Source organism: Danio rerio, chromosome 24 (assembly GCF_052040795.2).
Source record: "Danio rerio strain M-AB ecotype USA chromosome 24, GRCz13ab, whole genome shotgun sequence".
Taxonomy (NCBI): Eukaryota; Metazoa; Chordata; class Actinopteri; order Cypriniformes; family Danionidae; genus Danio; species Danio rerio.
Genome location: NC_141044.1, coordinates 42,125,001 through 42,143,957, shown reverse-complemented (window position 1 = coordinate 42,143,957; position 18,957 = coordinate 42,125,001). Strand labels below are relative to the sequence as shown.

General features: G+C 35.9%; 2 protein-coding genes across 24 annotated transcripts in view; both read right to left on the bottom strand.

Annotated features, from left to right (window-relative positions):
* mpripa (myosin phosphatase Rho interacting protein a) overlaps nucleotides 1-18,522 on the bottom strand; it is a 109,920-nt gene extending 91,398 nt beyond the window's left edge. For all 23 annotated transcript variants that reach the window (XM_087309962.1, XM_087309939.1, XM_087309940.1 and 20 more), the window contains exons 1-2: nucleotides 17,809-18,522; nucleotides 1,097-1,174 (exon numbers count right to left, since the gene is read on the bottom strand). Coding sequence is in view for 22 of the 23 variants with exons in the window: in XM_087309939.1 (XP_087166065.1) it covers nucleotides 1,097-1,174; nucleotides 17,809-17,940 (210 nt within the window). In the remaining variant the exon portion in view is untranslated. The remainder of the gene's footprint in view (nucleotides 1-1,096; nucleotides 1,175-17,808) is intronic.
* tbc1d24 (TBC1 domain family, member 24) overlaps nucleotides 1-18,957 on the bottom strand; it is a 126,087-nt gene that overhangs the window by 1,696 nt on the left and 105,434 nt on the right. The window lies entirely within an intron of this gene.

Genomic DNA, 18,957 nt, shown 5'->3' with positions numbered 1-18,957 from the left:
CGCTGGTTCGAGCCCTGGCCGGGTCAGCTGTCATTTCTGTGTGGAGTTTGCATGTTCTCCCCGTGTTGGCATGGGTTTCCTCTGGGTGCTCCGGTTTCCCCAACAAGTCCAAAAAACATGTGGTATAGATGATTTGGGTATGCTATATAGTGTATGTGTGTGAATGAGTGTGCGTAAAACATATTCTGGATATGTTGGCGGTTCATTCCACTGTGGCGACCCCAGATTGGTAAAGGGACTAAGCCAAAAAAAAAAAATGAATGAATGAATTACTATTATTATACTACTATTTATAATAATAATAATAATAATAATAATAATAATAATAATAATACATTAAATTTCTTTTTTATTCATTTATTTTAATAATTTCTTCTGACCTAAATAATTTAATAATTTCTTCTGACTAAAGTCTGGTTCAGTTTACATTAGCTATAGATTTGTCTTTATTTATATAATGTAAGACAAGATAATACAAGATATTATAACACTTTATTTCTTGATTTTAATTCCTTGATCTAGTAGCTCAAACATGTCAAGAACACCAAAACAAATCACAAATCCAATAAATGCATAAAACACACACATACTGTATAATGAAAAAATACATTATATATTTACTGTCCTTAGCATTACGCATTTTCAGTGAAGGTCTGGTAACAAAATAAATAATTAAGTAAAACCACTGCTATTTAGAAAATCTGCACTTAAGTTCATGAACCCTTCAGCAGTCTAATGGCTGTAGAGATGTGCCAGTTTTGTGCACAGAGAGAAAGAAAGAATCTCATGGCTGTTGGCAAAAATGTCCATAATCAAAAACAAATTCAGATATAAAGAAAGAAAGCGCTTCATTTTCCTTTGGATTTAAGAGTGAAATATGACCAGAAGATTTTCAGCCAACATCCACTCGGTTCGCTCTATTAATGCAGGTGAGAACGGCTGAACAGCACATTCTGCAATGCATCTAAAAATAGTTTTTTGTTAGGCATTTTTGCTTAAATGAATCTGCCAAGTGAAAAAACGAAGCACTGTATTAAAATCAGCATTCAGTGGCATGTTTTCCTGTGTGTTAAAAGAGCAGTGTGGTCATACGAACCCGTGATCTGTGCAGAGGATTGTCAAAGTTGGTTCCTTCAGGTGCCAGGAGCAGCCATCCACCGTAGATGGGCTTTGCCTGAAACATGAAACACACCTCAATTAAAAAAAATGGTTCTTCAGAAAACATTGTGCATTACTGAGTGTGCCTCAAACAGGTGAGTGGGCTTGACAAACCACCTGTAGAAACAGTCATCTCTATATATCAGATATGCTTAAAGTAGGGCCTTCGGGCCAAAGATGGCCCATTGTAACCTTTCATTTGACCCACCATCCTATCTAACATAAACCTTTTTTTGTTGTTTTTTTATTGCTGAGCTACCAAAAAAAATCAATTAAATAGATTCAATTAAATAAATAAGATATTAAAAATCCAAATACTGTCGCGAGCAAATCAAGCCAAAAACTAGTGTAACTCCATTCAGTCATAAATGAGATTTTGTTTTTACTGTAATAAGTTAACTATAAATTGTAAAAACAATTATGGTGTATTAGTTAATTTAATTAATTCATTAGTTCATTGCTTTCTTGTTATTTTTAAATAATATTAAATAAATTAGGAAATTACCCATAGTGACTATATTTACCTTCGGCCCACTAGCCTCAATCAAGTTTGGTTTTTGGCCCTTCATACAACAAAGTTTGGGCACCCCTGCTCTAAATGCACCAGACACTTTACTTAAACTCCATTAAGTAAAGCAATGTTTACCTGTGAATGTACCACACATCACGTTGCATTACATAACAATAAATACCTCATTTGCACAATATTGTTCAGTCTTACATTTTTTATTCAATGTTTGACATAATCTCAACTGATACATGAAAAGAGAGCAGGATAAAGGGTAGCCCCACCCCTTTTAAAAAAACAGCCAATAGCATTGTTTTTAATCAAAGCTCTGCCAGGGAGAGCTGTTGAGCTCAACTGCATCAAATGCAAAGCAAATGTGAAGGGGGTGGGGCTTGTCAGACACTAGAGAGCATTTGATTGGTCAGAAAATTTGATGAGAAACTGAAGAATGAAGGGACTTGAAAAAAAAAATCTTTTAATTTAATTAAAAATAAAAATCTTTTAATCTTTTAATTAATTAATCCATACAGGCGATTTTCAGTGACAAAACTGCAAGCTTTGGATGTATATATGAGATTTATATCTTCTAAACATAAATTGTCACCGTTTTGTAGCACATTAGCTTATAGACATCCTAAATTCTACTATACAAACATCTAAACAACTTTAATTTTACAAGAGCATTAAGAACAATAAAACCACTATTCAAGACAACACTAGTGTGGAAAACTATTTCAGATAAAGCAGCTCCTCACTGCACACTGAAACAACACAAACTGTGGCTGTGAATGTCCGACTGATGCTCTCTTGTTGAATGTAAAGTCTCTGCGCACACACACACACCACACACACACACACACACACACACACACACACACACACACACACACACACACACACACACACACACACACACACCTTTACGCAAACACGCCAAAGTAAAGCCCCACAACAGGAATAACATCTCTGCATGTGACTCTCCTGTGACTGAACAACAAAGTGCCGACCGTTGGATTTGTAATATTACAGAAACCCCAATGAAAGCGTGCACGAGAGAAAAATGAAAAGATTTACGGCTTAAAAGGCTCCTCTTTCAAAGCTCAGCAGACTTATCAGATGTTTCACTTATTATTCACGTAAGTGCCAACTTTTTTTTTCTTTTGGTTTTTCCCAAATGCCCAGAAGAGCATAGTTGACACTATATCTGATAAAGAGTATGACCCGATCCCAATTCTACCCCTTAGCCCTTTCCCTTACCCCTTGTTTTAAGCGTTCATATGAAGAGGTAGGGGTGTCCCAATTCTCTTTAGCTTGAAGGCATAGATAGCCTATGAAACTGAGATTTTTCAGGACCACAATCAAAACCAAGAGGTACTAAAATTTCCCAAAATACACCAGCTACCACGGCATAATGGCTGCACACGGAAGTGCACAAATTACTATTTTTTTGTCTTTATTATGAGTTTTTACACCTAATGCCTAGTTCAGACTGGATGATTTTAGCTCCGATTTCGGCTCACCGAAAGGTTTTGAGAAATCGCCGGCAAATGCCTGAAATCACAGGCAAATCGGTGCTCATGCACGTGAGTGACAATCACACAGTATGAACTATCAAAGAGAGAATCTGAGAGAATCGCAAATAAGTCGCCGATGCCTGCAAGATATTTGGCGTGCTGAATATCTGGATTGGTCGGCGATTCAAACCCTGCCATGTGAAATGAGTTTTGACTGAAAATAACATCAGCGATCGCCTACAGCCAATGAGAGAGCAGCATTACTTGTGTGTGTGTGTGTGTGTGTGTGTGTGTTTGTGTGTGTGTGTGTGTGTGTGTGTGTGTGTGTGTGTGTGTGTGTGTGTGTGTCCGCAGGCCAGTGGGAGGCTGGGGGAGAAGTTAAAAGCGATCATTTTCGGTTTATTTTAACCCACGAAACAAAGGAAAAACTAGTGGCGGTTTGACAGGAGCACCCGTGTCTGTTTGACATTTCATACAGAAAGTCAAAAAAGAAAGTTGAGGAGAAATCGCTAATTCCCTTCAAACCAAGACGAGCAGAAATGTACATTTTCGACCCCATCAAAGGCTACTTTCTCACTTATTTAGTTAATAACAAAATATATAAGCAATTCCATGCAAATGTCAACCTTGCCATGAAAAGAAAAATGTTTTTACCAAAATAGCAAAACCATTTCTGCATTTTTTGAATAGGCAAGTGTTTTTCAATACTTTAAAAATACTAAAACATGTTTTCAAACTATTATATTTGATTTAACAAAGTCACACAAATGACAATTTCACATCCATAAACGAAAAAGTGTCACATCCATAACAAAGCTTTTCCCTTAAAAATGCAAAAATGTCCAAATAAAATAAAATCAATCATTTTTGTTCTAAGAAAAGCCAACTTTTATCCTTTTGATGAGCACTATTTATTTTGAGTTGTGCAGTTTAATTCACTGAATTTTTACAAAACATGTATACTGTAAACTCACAGACTTTTTTGGTCACATCCATAACGCATGTTTATTTTGCTCATTTAAAGTATAAAAAATGTTCACAGATTGAAATGTTTTGATCCCATAACTCCGTGGTGAGTTGTTTTGGAAAATATAAACAGCTGATTTAATATAATGTTAACGTTTACTTTCTCTGTACATTTATGTTTTGAATTTTTACTGCAAATGCCACGTCCATAACGCTGGAATCAGCCATATACTACGTGTTGTTGGCTGTGAGATGTAGTTTGGACAAAGTTGTCAGCTATTCCTCCTGTTGTACAGTCATGCAATGTGAAAGCCGCTGTCGCCGATCCATCTTGCAGTGTAAACAAAGCAGCGACGAAACGCTAGCCTCGACGAAACGCTAGCTAGTCAAGCAGTGTGAAAACATCTGTGACACGACTACTTTGAAAATCATGCAGTCTGATCTCGGCATAACAAGCACATGTTTTAATACATTCATAACAGAGTTTGTGTTTTACGGTCATGCTCTAAAAAAAATGCTAAAATAAAAACCTCTAAATCTACAATCCATAATAATAACTCCTGTATAGTCGTGTCCCACAACATTCTGACACTCGATGATGCTTGATTAACCTGTCAGTAAAGTCTAGTGGCTGGGAATGAGCTTTTTACAGTGTCTGCTATAATGTTAGTGTTGTTTTTGTGTGTTTACATAGATGAATATGGCCACTGTGTAAATGCACAGTACAGTTATGATCTTATTGCCACATTAGATCATTATGATAACATGATGTATGCCTTCAGTGATTTCCTGAAGATAAATACCAAAAAACAACACAACTGGTATAACTAAAGCAGTCGCGATCGTCTGATCTCATATGAAGAGACTATGATGTGCGCAGGTGTTGCGGTCCTATTTCCTAGGGGTAAATTTTGAGGCCCTTCCTTTGAAGGGGTCGGGGTTACAAAATAGGATTGGGCCAATATTAAAATTGGACCAATTTTAGGCTAAATTGTCCACAACGTATGGGTGTGAATGAGTGTGTATGGATGTTTCGCAGTGGTAGGTTGCAGCTGGAAGGGGATCTGCTACGCAAAACATATGCTGGATAAGTAGGGGGTTCATTCCGCTGTGGCGACCCCTGATTAATAAAGGAACTAAGCTGAAGAGAAAATAAATGGATGAATATAAAGATATTTATCATTCACAAAAAATTATTTTGAAAAAATAGGGGGCCTAAAAAGAAACAAACAAGTCAAGGGGAGCAAATGACAGAAGTTTTGGTTGAGCTCTCGCCTTTAAAGGGTGCATTTAGTACCCTTTGAGAGTCTACCGCCCCAGCAAAAGCTTTTGTCCCCCTTTTTTACTGAGAGGGTACACTTACCTAAAAACTTTAACACTATTCTTTTACTCTGCTATTTTCCTTCAGGAAATGCAAATCTAGTTTCTCCTGAGATCCTTTTAATGGGAGACTCTGAGCTCTGGGAAATCAGTGATGAGGAGCGGACAGGGACACACACACACACACACACACACACACACACACACACACAGAGGAGGGAGAGAGAGAGAGAGAGAGAGAGAGAGAGAGAGAGAGAGAGAGAGAGAGACTAATGTAGGCCAGATTTTCCTCTTCAATGGTTAAAGTTTGTTCTGTTTATTTTTACAGCCCCCCTTTTCTCTCATAACAGCAGAACTGAGCGCTGACTGTCTCACAGAGAGTGTGTGTGTGTGTGTGTGTGTGTGTGTGTGTGTGTCAAGGGGGAGGGTGGATTCTAATAGCATGACAAAAAGCATGGACATAAATATGTGTGGAATGAACAACTCGGAAAAAACCTGACCAACTGCAGAGAGACAGCCAGAGAGAGAGAGGGAGAGGGAGAGAGACAGAAAGCGTTTGATTCAATTTGGCATGAAGGTCTGCTGTCTAAACTTCTAGAATCAGGTATCAGCGGTAAAACATACATTATAAAAACAATGCAATGTGCGCAATTAAAATGGGAAATAAGCGAACAGAAATCTTCCTTTAGAGGTGGGGAATGAAACAGGGCTGTCCATTATGACCAACCTCCGAGAGCAAGCAGATACGCCGGGTCTCCCACTGTACGATTCCAGTGAAAACTTCCTGCCGTTTGCAGATGATAGTGCTGCTGTCGCCAACAGAAGAGGGTCTAGAGCAGCAGCAGGACTGTGCCATTTGGGGAAAATATCTAATTGCGTTTTTTTTTACGGATATTGCGATTGTGATTTGATTTACGATTTGATTTTGTAGTCAAGCTCCAGCTCAATAATCCACAAGCCGTAGCAACAACTCTGCGACAGCTCCCCGTTTTTGTTCGGTGACTGTGACTTTGAAACCAAAATATTCCCGTATTACATCTGCTGTTTTTCTTTGATATTAATTTGTCTATCAATGCTTCTGAAGCAGCAGACACCACCATCCCACTTGTCAGCGCTTTCCTGTCTGTTATCTTTTCTTTTTTTATTGAGGCCGTAGTTCAGTTGCGCAATGGGGTATATGCCGAGCTAGTGTGTTTCCCATACTGATAAACTTCCGGTGACCTGATATTGTCAGTTTTCTTCCATTGTATACGGTTGCTTTTACAGCATGGATGTTGTAATGTCATTAAAATACAATCAGTTAAACAGACTTTGGCATTCATTTAGTAAAACGAGACAAAAAGCCGTTTCCTCACATGAACTGTCAGAATCGGCAGGCTAGCATCAAAGATTCATTGAATATCCCGGGGTAAAATAAATGCTAATATTATAAAGACATGGCGGGGGGAAATGTAATGTAATGCAGTGCTTCTTGTATAATCTGAGACGCACTTTATATCGAATATCACTCAGCTAGTGGAGATCACTGATTTTTAAAGAAAACAGACCTTAAATGCTGCGATTTTGCATTGGCATATAGTTCACTGAAATCGATTAACCCAGGTTACTGGCAAATTAAAAGTCCTATTAGCATGCTTCGGCATATACCCTTTTCTGATTGGGCAGAACAAAAGCGTGCTAAATCAATTGGCTAGTAAGAATGTGTCACACACTGCCAGCAGTCACACATTTTGCTCTGGGAGGGGGAAATTAAATATATATATATATATATATATATATACACAATTGCAATCAGAATTATAAGCCCCCTTTGAATTTATTTATTTTTTTATATTTCCCAAATGATGTTTAACAGCAAGGAAATTTTCACAGTATGTCTGATAATATTTTTTCTTCTGGAGAAAGTCATATTTGCTTTATTTCAGCTTGAATAATTATTCATTCTTTAAAAAACATTTTAAGGTCATATTATTAGCCCTTTTAAGCTATATATTTTTGATAGTCTACAGAACAAACCATCATTATACATTAGCTTGCCTTATTACCCTAACCCAATTACCCTAGTTAAGCCTTTAAATGTCACTTTAAGCTGTATAGAAGTGTCTTGAAGAATATATAGTAAAATATTATTTACCGTCATCATGGCAAAGATAAAACTAATCAGTTTTTAGAGACGAGTTATTAAAACTATTATGATTAGAAATGTGCTGAAAAAAATCTGCTCTCCGTTAAACAGAAATTGGGGAAAATAATAACCAGGGAGGCTCATAATTTAGGGAGGCTAATAATTTTGATTGCAACTGTATACATGTATATATTTCATATTGCAGCCTCTTGCGATTAACTAATTCAAATTGCGATTAGATTTCGATTAATCACACAGCCCTACTGCACAGCTTCTGTCAGACCTGTGCCTTGACCGTTTACTCAAAGAAAACCAAAACCCTAATATTCACGAAAAAACCCAGATATCAGGGAAAGAAACACAGTTTCACCCTTGGTATGACAAAAATTGAACCTACCACAAGCTACACATACCTTGGGTTGAAAATAAGTGCTAATGGAAAACTAAATTTGGCTGTGAATGAACAAGGAGAAAGCAAGACAGGCCTTATACGCCATTACAAAAAAATCAACACAAATAGAAATTCCAGTTGAAATCTGGCTCAAAATTTTCTAGTCAGTGATTGAATCTAAAGTGCTATATGGATGTGAAGTGTGGAGTCCTCCCCTCAGTCATAGGTAGGCCCACATGAAATCTGCACGTGCAAAATTCCGCAGATTTTTAGCTTATCATTGATTCTGTTTATTTACTTGTGTAAATGCGTGTACATTTACATTTATTCAGTTTTTTTTTATTAATTTCAGTATAATTGTTGACTAATATGAAAATGTTCATATAATTCATTCACAATATAGTTTGTAAAGTAATATTTTCTGTCTTTTAGTAGAGATATTATATGAGAGACTACAAAAAATACCCAATAAAGTAGATCTAAATGAATTTGCATAGTTGATATTAAATAAAAGCTTAAAAAGGTATTATTTTTTACTTCACAGGGCCCGGGGCCAGAGCGAGAGATGCTCGGGACAGCAGACAGAATGGTTACTGGCCCGATGGGACCAGTGCTGCCTTGTCACTAAATTTGAATTTGCCAGCGACTATTTGTCAATTGCATGCAAACACAGTCTTAGAATCGCGAAACAATTTGTGCTTTTAAGTCTTTGAATGCCACCTTTTCTATGAAGTCGTAAACACCATATTGCTTTGGGTTCCTCTTATCTTATTGGATGTTGTGAGCACGTTATTTATACCATAACCTAGTAAAAAGCAGTACGGTGAAGAGACGGCAACATGACAGCCACATTAAATCGTGAGGCTAAAAGAAAACATCTGTTTCTAAGGGCCTACTCACACTATGCCATCTGTACCGTGCCCAGGCCTGTTTCCCGGATCGTTTAAGAAGTGTGAGTGCGCTGAATCGGGCTCAAGCACAGTTCACTTGGCCGGCCCTGGCCCGGTTGGAAGAGGTGTGCCTGAGCGCGGTTCACTTGGGCTTTGAACTCGCTTTTAAACTGAAAGCGAGACGTTACTTTAAGGGGCTGTTTCATATGGATTTATTAATCAATATTAGTGTTCAGTGAACGCAAACTGCCGTAGTTTATTAAAGACGCAAACCCCTCACAGCACGACAGATAGCGGCTTCAGCAGACCTCCTCATTCCTGCAGCACGAGAGCTTTATGATTGTTTATGAGCGCCAAAAGTGGCGGATCTGTTCGGCGAAATATCTGACTGCGTGTCCCCGCATCCCTAAGGACAGTTTGGCGAAATATTTGACTGCATGTCACAGCATAACAAACGACTGAAACGATATAACTAGAGAAATCTCCACCTTGCTGCTGAGTGAGAGAGCGCTTCTCACTGAACAGCGCAGCAGTGATGACGTAAGCGTGCCGAAGCCCATTTGTGGTGTGAGTGCGGGCCGTCGGGGGAGACGGGAGGGGGAACAAGCGTGCTTTGGCCCGGTTCGAGGCAACTGTACCTAGTGTGAGTACGGCCTAACATTGTGGAAACAGGCATTTACATGGGTCCAATACCATGAAAAAAAGAAGTGATGTTTTGCATAGTTTGCCATCACTTTTAGGTCAGCCACGTTATGTTTTGCGATAAAATACCTGCACATTATCTATACTGCTATATATTTTACTGCTAAATATTTTAACATTTTTAAAATATTTAAATTTAAGATTTACAGACGTTATTTTTGACACATTATTTAAAATATGTGGCTAAATTTATTATTATTTATTTTTTTAGTGTGGGGCCTGTGAAATTGGCAAGGCAAGTAAAAATCTGAACCACTGGTCCAATCGAGCCAGTAGAAAATATCCTTAGGGTGCTTTCACACCTACACTTTTGTTTCGGATCGTGTCTCGATTGCCCAGTTAGCGCGGTTCGTTTGGCATATGTGAACAGGGCAATCGCGCTCTGTTCCGCGCCAAAGTAATCGCTCCGAGATCGCGTGAATGAGGTGGTCTCGGCTCGATTGAAATGAACCCTGGAGCGGATCGATTGCAGTGAGAAAGCGATCCGATCCGAGCGCGGTTATACACAGTGTTTTATGGATATGTAATAGGCATACGGCTATATGAACAGAGAATTATGAGTAGGGAGGGAAGTTTCGCGAGTCTCCCGATGCCCGCAAACGAGTGATGATCTCCCGGTAATCTCGCGTTTCCCACCCGGTCCTCAAATAGGCATCGTCGCGCACCCTTCTCACCCCTCCCCACCGCGTCTCTCCTCAGACACGTCGCGCGCGCACACCCTGTCAATCATCACCAAACCACCACCTCTCCTGACAGCTGAGCGGGACGCTGCAAAATAAACCCTGACACTCATCAATGTGAAGAGAGTTTCCTCGCACGTGACTTGTTTTAGCTTTTTTGGTCCGATTAGAAACTTAGCAGTGTGAAAGTGAACCGCTCCAAGAGCAAAGAGCAACAATGTAACAATTGTAATCTCTGTTTCGGAACAACTGAATCAATTCACAGGTGTGAAAGCACCCTTAGTGTTGAACCCAGCTTCATATCTTAATTATTTAGTTTGATACTCCCGGTAAGATATTTAAGTATCTTACCGATAAATAAATATCCGAAGATATTTAACAAAATTCTCAGCGGAAATAGCAAAAAATGTCTGCAGATTCTGTTTGGCCCTCGTCATGAGTTTGATAAGTGGCATAAAAATCCAATTGAAAGCCTACATGCAGAGTAGGAGCATCCTCAGGGTACTGAGGAACACCCAGCAATGCATGCAGGGCAGAATTAGGCCAGTATCCTCTACTCATGCGCATTGAGAAACGAGCCGTCCAATTTTGGAAACGCATAAAAATGAGTGACCCCAACTCTTATCATTTTAAAGCCCTCAAAACCAAGAAATGGACATTGGAAAAATTGAGATTCAGATGGTCCTGAAGCTATAAACACAAACCAACACAACAAATATGACTAACAGAGCATATGGCATGTTTTATGCAGCAGATGCACTTCCAGCCGCAACACAGTACTGGGAAACACCCAAACACTCTAACATCCCGTAATGCAGAGACAATCTTTTTTACCATCCAGTCAGTTCTTAAAGTCCTTTTTTTCTAACTGGATATCTTAATTCACTTGAAAATAGATCACATTAAAGAATTAAAATAGGTGCGATGACCTTTAGACTACGAAAAAAGGAAGACATGAGAATCCTAAAGATGCCTGCTGGGAAACAGGACTTGATTCTGAAGTTAATAAGTGTAAATCTGAAGCTCAAACAAAAGGAGGATGTACAATACACGACTGTCCTTAACAGGTACTAAAGACCTGATTCATTTTAGTCAACTCAATTTCCAAGTGCTTGCTAAAAAAAGACTTGAGTGCCGCTTTGAGGCTCAGTTCTCTAGATTTCTCCCTCATGCTCACGTAGACGTCCAAATATTCAGGCTTTCTTTGCTTCATCACTTCTTTCTCTGATAACAATCCAACCTATGCAGTGAGGCAGATGGCAAACGCAGGCCACGTCACCTCTGTAATACAGTGGAGACCCAGCTGTGGTCATTTTTAAGGATACGTTCTGGAAAGCCCCTGTATCTGCGTGTGGCCTTACAGTAAAACTATTCTGGATCAGGAATCAGATCTTAAAATACAGCTCAATATGAGGCATATCTTGGGTTGACAGCTGGTGGAATGACATTTAAATTATAATGGGGGAAAATAGCATTGTGGTATTTTGTTTTTCTGCGATGCACATAATTATTAGCCCTCCTCTGAAATATAAACTCTTTTTCAAATATTTCAGACATGCTTAACGGATATAAGTTAGTATTAATCCATTTAATAACTAATTACTAGTCGGCATGCTGGCTCAGTGGTTAGCACTGTGTCCTCACAGAAAGAAGGTCACTGGTTTGAGTCTCGACTGGGCATTTCTGTGTGGAGTTTGAATGTTCTCCCCGTGGTGGCGTGGGTTTCCTCCGGGTGCTCCGGTTTCCCCCACAGTCCAAACACATGCGCTATAGGGGAATTTAATAAACTACATTTGCCATAGTGTATGAGTGTGTGTGCATGAATGTGAGAGTGTATAGCTGTTTCCCAGTACTAGATTGCAGCTGAAAGGGCATCCACCGCGTAAAACAAATGCAGGAATAGTTGGTGGTTCATTCCGCTGTGGCGACCTCTGATAATCAGGGACTAAGCTGAATGAAAATGAATGAATGAATAACTGAATGAGCTAATTTTTAATAGCTAATTATTGAAAGAGAGACTTAAACTTATTGCCATATCAGCTTCTCTGGCTATTTCATGGCAAAACTAGATTAAATTTATAACATTTTATAAATACTTTTTGGTGTACACACACACACAAACACACACACACACACACACACACACACACACACATACAGTTGAAGTCAGAATTATTAGCCCCCCTGAATTATTAGCGCCCCTGTTTATTTTCCCCCCCAATTTCTGTTCTGTTCTGGGAAAATTGTTTCAGCACATTTCTAATCATAATAGTTTTAAAAACCTATTTCTAATAACTGATTTATTTTTTCTTTATCATGATGACAGTAAATAATATTTTACTAGATATTTTTCAAGACACTTCTATACAGCTTAAAGTGACATTAAAAGGCTTAACTAGGTTAATAAGGGTAACTAGGCAGGTTTGGGTAATTAGTAAAGTTATTGTATAACGATGGTTTGTTCTGTAGACTATCGGGAAAAAATATAGCTTAAAGGGGCTAATAATTTTGTCCCAAAAATGGTTTTAAAAAAATTAATAACAGCTTTTATTCTAGCCAAAATAAAACAAATAAGACTTTCTCCAGAACAAAAAATATTATCAGACATGCTGTGAACATTTCATTGCTCTGTTAAAAATCATTTGGGAAATATTTAAAAAAGAAAATAAAAATCAAAAGGGTGCTAATAATTCTGACTTCAACTGTATATATATATTTATTTTTTTTTTATTAATTAATTAATTTATATATATATATATATATATATATATATATATATATATATATATATATATATATATATATATATATATATTAATTAATAAAAAACTATTTTTCTAATTTTTATATATATATATATATATATATATATATATATAAATTTAAAAAATAGTTTTTTATTAATTAATATATATATATATATATATATATATATATATATATATATATATATATATATATATATATATATATATTTAATATATATTAATATAATACTGTATAATATAATAATATATATAATAATTATAATTACTATTTTAATAATACCTTTTGTCTTCAACTGTATATTGCAATATTGGCTTGTTCAGCTGAATTTTAGACTCACTTGGGTAATTTTAGGTGAGTGCAGGCGAAAACAATATAATAAACTAATCAAAACATAAATAAATGCAACAAAGCAAAACAACAAATGAAATATACAGTGCTTTATAGGTTTTCTGGGGAGTCTAAAAGCATTAATGTGCATAAGTTTAATAATCAAATGAAAAATTCATTGTATACAGTAAAAAATGTAATCTTGCTGCCTTATTTTTGTTGAATCAACTCAACATATCAATTTACATCAAATAAATAATATAATAAATGAATATGAATATATAAAATGAATAAAAACATTGAATTGAACTTTATAATTAAATTAAATTGGTTAAAAATTGATTAGCTTAATAAATAGGCTAAAGTAACAAAAGCATTTGTTGTCATGACTTCTTGTCCTATTATTTTTTTACAGTAGTCTTCATTATAATTTTTTTATAATTATTTTTTAGAGGTTTTTCAGCTTTTATTGGGATAGGATAGTGGAGGACAGACAGGAAAGCACTGGAAGCAGAGTGAGGGGAAGGATCGGCATAGGACCTCGATCCAGGAATCGATCTCAGGTTGCTGTGAGCACCGTGAAGATGTTATTGATTATGTTGTGATTGGATTCACTGATCTGTTTATTTCATATCATGTTTTGTTATTAATCTTATCAGATAATCTTGATGTTTTTTTTTCTTCATTTAATATTTAGTTTTGTTGTTGTCTATAGTGGATGTTATGTTCATTTATGTTTTGTTGTCTTGTTATTATTATTATTTTTATTGTGTCTTCAAGAGGTTAATCCTTATAAAATACATTCCAATATAAATGAAACAATCAGTAAATGCAGCGCATCTAGTAAACAGCATCATTAACTACTACTAATCCCTGTAATCAGTCATCTGGCTGACATCTACACCATGTTTCGTGGTTCTACACTTTTATGAATATTACAATATATTATGTTGAATGTTGGAGGAAAAAAAGCAGCAACTAACTTTCATAGTATGAACCAAAAAATATTAATACTACGTTTTTTTAACCAGCATTCTTCAGTATATCACATTACATAACATATCTTCATTTGTGTTCAACAGAAGAAACTCAAACAGGTTTGTTGGAGGATGAGGAAATGTTTTGTTTTGGCTGAACGGTCTCTTTAATGTGTTTACCTGATATATCCTGGTAATGAATGCTCATCATATTCATGTCAATATTTTTAACATGATGGGCTATTTTCATCCAACAATAACAACAACAACAACAACAACACGGCATTACCAAAGGGCAGAAATATGTGAGTTCTGTGGACACGTTTTAATTTTCTATCATATGCTGTGCATTAAACTAATCAGCATCCAACACTCTATCATGGTCTAAAATCCATAGTCTTATTATTATTCTTCAATGCAGACGTGCGCTCATTTTTGCGAATGGTTTAGAACTTCCGATTCAGTCAGATATGGGAGAAATGACTAGAAATAATAAACTGTGGAAAACTACTCGCTCTACAAACAAGTGTGTCCATGACTATACAGACAAAGCAGAATGATATAATAAGAAACTATCAGTTTGCAAAATCAAGCAGCAAAGGAGTTGTTTTAATTGTCTAAAAATTAATGGAAGGGAATGAGAGCAGAAGTTTCAAGCCAAAAAGATTCAAATGGCTGCACCCGCTCATGCACGAAGAATAAGGTCAATAGTTTGTTATTATATTGTAAGTTTGGGGGTCATCCAGAGCCAGTGTTTGACATTTAAACTGTGTGAAAGGCTTTGACTGATGGAAACCCTTCAGATAGTTCTATAAAAATAAATCATATTTATATATATATATATATACACACACAAACAGTTGAAGTCAGAATTATTAGCCCCAAGTTGACTTTTTTTCTTTTTTAAATATTTCCCAATTGATGTTTGACAGAGCAAAGAAATTTTCACAGTATGTCTGATAATATTTTTCCTTCTGGAGAGAGTCTTATTTGTTTTATTTTGGCTAGAATAAAAACAGTTTTTAATTTTTTGAACCCATTTTAAGATCAAAATTATTAGCCCCTTAAGCTATAATTTTTTTCCCCATAGTCTACAGAACAAACCATCGTTATACAATAACTTGCCTAATTACCCTAACCTGCCTGATTAACCTAATTAACCTAGTTAAGCCTTTAAATGTCACTTTAAGCTGTATAGAAGTGTCTTGAAGAATATCTAGTCAAATATTATTTACTGTCATCATGACAAAGATAAATAAATCAGTTATTAGAGATGAGTTAATAAATCTATTATGTTTAGAAATGTGTTGAAAAAAATCTTTTCTCAGTTAAACAGAAATTGGGGAAATGAAAAGGGGGCTATATATTATTTTATATACAATAAATTTGAAGGTTATTATATTATATTATATTATATTATATTATTATATTATATTATATTATATTATATTATATTAAATTATATTATATTATATTATATTATATTATATTATATTATATTATATTATATTAAATTATATTATATTATATTATATTATATTATATTATATTATATTATATTATATTATATTATATTAAATTATATTATATTATATTATATTAATTTGAAGGTTATATCCGAATTATTTTTCAAATATTTCCCAAGTGATGTTTATGCAATACATTTTCCCACAGTATTTCTTATAATATTTGTTTTCTTCTGAAAAAAGCATATTCTCATTTATAGTTAGGCTGATTTAAAACATTTAAATAAAAATATATATACATTTTAAGGTCAATACAGTCTACAGAACAAACCACTGTTGTCCAACAACTTGCCTAGTTAACCTTATTAAGCTAGTTAAGCATTTAATTTGCACTTTAAGTCGAATACTAGTCTTAAAAACTAGTACTATATTATGCACTGCCATCATGGCACATACAAAAATGGGTTATTTTAAATGATTTATTGAAAAATATAACATAAAAATATTAGGTTTTAAAATGTTTCTTTTTTTTAAATCAAATCTTCTATCTGTTTGTTTTAACATTTGGGAAATATTTTGAAAATTATTCCACAGGAGGGCTAATAATTTTGCCTTTAAGTAGTATATACATACATATAGTAGCTCTGAAAAAAACAATTAAGAAACTAATTTAAAGTAATATGAATCTGAAATCGGTTCTCTTAATTTGGACTAATAGGTTTGTGTTTTAAGTAAATCTTTTTATTTATATTTAATCTTTTTTAAAATCGTTTTATTTTATGAACTACTGATAACATGTCTTCACATTTCAAAAAATGCATTTATCATTTACAAAATTTATTTGAAGAAATTAACAACAGGTAAATGTATTAAGTATTCTCATTATCTATTTTGAATTACAGTATGTTTTATTTGAATTTCACATTTTAATGTCATTATTATTGTAAATGCAGTTGAAGTCAGAATTATTAGCCCCCCTGAATTAATAGCCCCTGATTATTTCTTTCTTTAATTTCTGTTTAATGGAGAGCAGATTTCTTCAACACATTTCTAATCATAATAGTTTTAATAACTCATTTCTAATAACTGATTTATTTGATCTTTGCCATGATGACAGTAAATAATATTAAACTAGATATTCTTCAAGACACTTCTACACAGCGTAAAGTGGCAATTAAAGGCTTAACTAGGTTAATTAGGTGAAGTAGGCAGGTTAGGGTAATTAGGCAAGTTATTGTATAATGATGGTTTGTTCTGTGGACTATCGAAAAATATCTATAGCTTACAGGAGCTATTAATTTTGGCTTTAAAATATTAAAAACGGCTTTTATTTTACATGAAATAAAACAAATAAGACTTTCTCCAGAAGAAAAAAAACATATGATATACTGTGAAAATTTCCTTGCTCTATTAAACATCATTTGGGAAATAATTAAACAAATAATAAAATAAAAGAGGGTTTAATAACTCTGAATAATTAACTGCATCTATGATTTTAGATTATAACTCCAACAATAGAATTACTATTACAGTATATTATCAAAATATATAGTAAATCACACATATTAACCGTCTGGAACAGAAAAAAAATCATAGGCTACTGCAATGGACTTGATTGTTAGTGCAGTTTTGAAGCAATTCAGTTTTGACACTGAGTTATCATTCAGAGCAGTCGAGCACACTGAGATGAAGTTGTTTTTATATGTACACATTCAGATTTTCATTTTTATTTTATATAATGTCAGAAAAAGAATAATTTGCAAATACTAAATAGTGACATGCTATCAGCAGGCAATGACTATCATAGTACAACATTGTTCAGAGTCAATTAAATAGTGCCAATGGTGTTTTGAAGTCAAACTAGCATGTGATTTCAGGCCGAATAATTAAAGTAGCACGGTAAACAACGTAAGGAGCGTGTCACAAGTTCTCAATGAACAAATGTGCGCTTATAAAGCCAACTTTACCTCAATGTCCAGCACACGTAATTGATGTGCATGTCTGCATTGAGTTACCTGTGTGAAGTCTTCATCACTCAGCAGGTGCGCGTCTCGAGCTTTGAAGCAGTTCTGGCATTTACTCTTGTTGAAAATATTGGCCTGGAATTTTCGACAGGCGTTATCTTTCGCAGACGTGCTCTGTGCCATGAGTGTGGGTTTGTGTTCCCGTTTCTTTCCCGTTATTTTAAAAACTGCGCAATAATTCCAGCGGAGAGTCCTCCCCCGCGCGCCGCAGTCCGCCTCATCACAAACTCACTACGGGGATCAATTATTCATGCACAATAATCACCTGACAGGACCCTCGGCGAGGAGACAGTGTTCACAAGAACACTATTTACATCCCAGAGTTAGAAATAAAGAAGCCGAAAAGTTTTACATTAAGCTCTCTTGAGGGGTTGATTGTGAAGGGGATTCAGTCCGGGACCTTCCGCGCTCTCGATACACGCGCGCGTCCGTGTGTATGCCCGCGGACACGCGCAGATGCGTTACTCTGCGAGCCCCTTAAATAATACGGTAAACTTATAGAAACAGTCGAAGTAAACAGTGATGGAGAAGAGGTGTTTACTTTCCTCTAGCTCACCGCTCCCGACGAGCCTCTCAGCGGCACGCGGACACAACTATCCAGAAACTATCCAGTGTGTTTCAACGTGGATTTTCGAGAGATTCCTGCCGGATTTTTGCAGGTCTGGTTGGCACAGTGGCTTCGTTTCCCACGGTCACAGCTGATCTACACACACTTCACACTCACACACGCAGGAATGAGAAGGGCGGGGCGAGACTTAACTGACGTGCGCCGCAAGCCAATCAGAGGAAAGGACACGCCTACTATTTGTAGTCAGACTACGTCAGCGGCCAATCAGATGGCTCAATCGCACTGATTTTATGGGGAATAACAAGAATCATGGTAGGTGGACTGTGTACGGTGTACAGCGAAGTTATTTAAACTTACAGGCAGGAATTTATACGCACTTAAACGTTGCCTTTATTGATTTTAGTTTAGTTGTAAAATGAAAAAAGCCGTCGGCAAATAGTTAATGTGTATAGATCGTTGATAAGTACCCTTGTAACGCCCCTTGATAGTGACCAATCCTACCTGAGCGGCTCTCCGATGCCCCCGTTTGGATTCAATGCGGTATGAGAGACCCTACAATTAAAATATTTCTT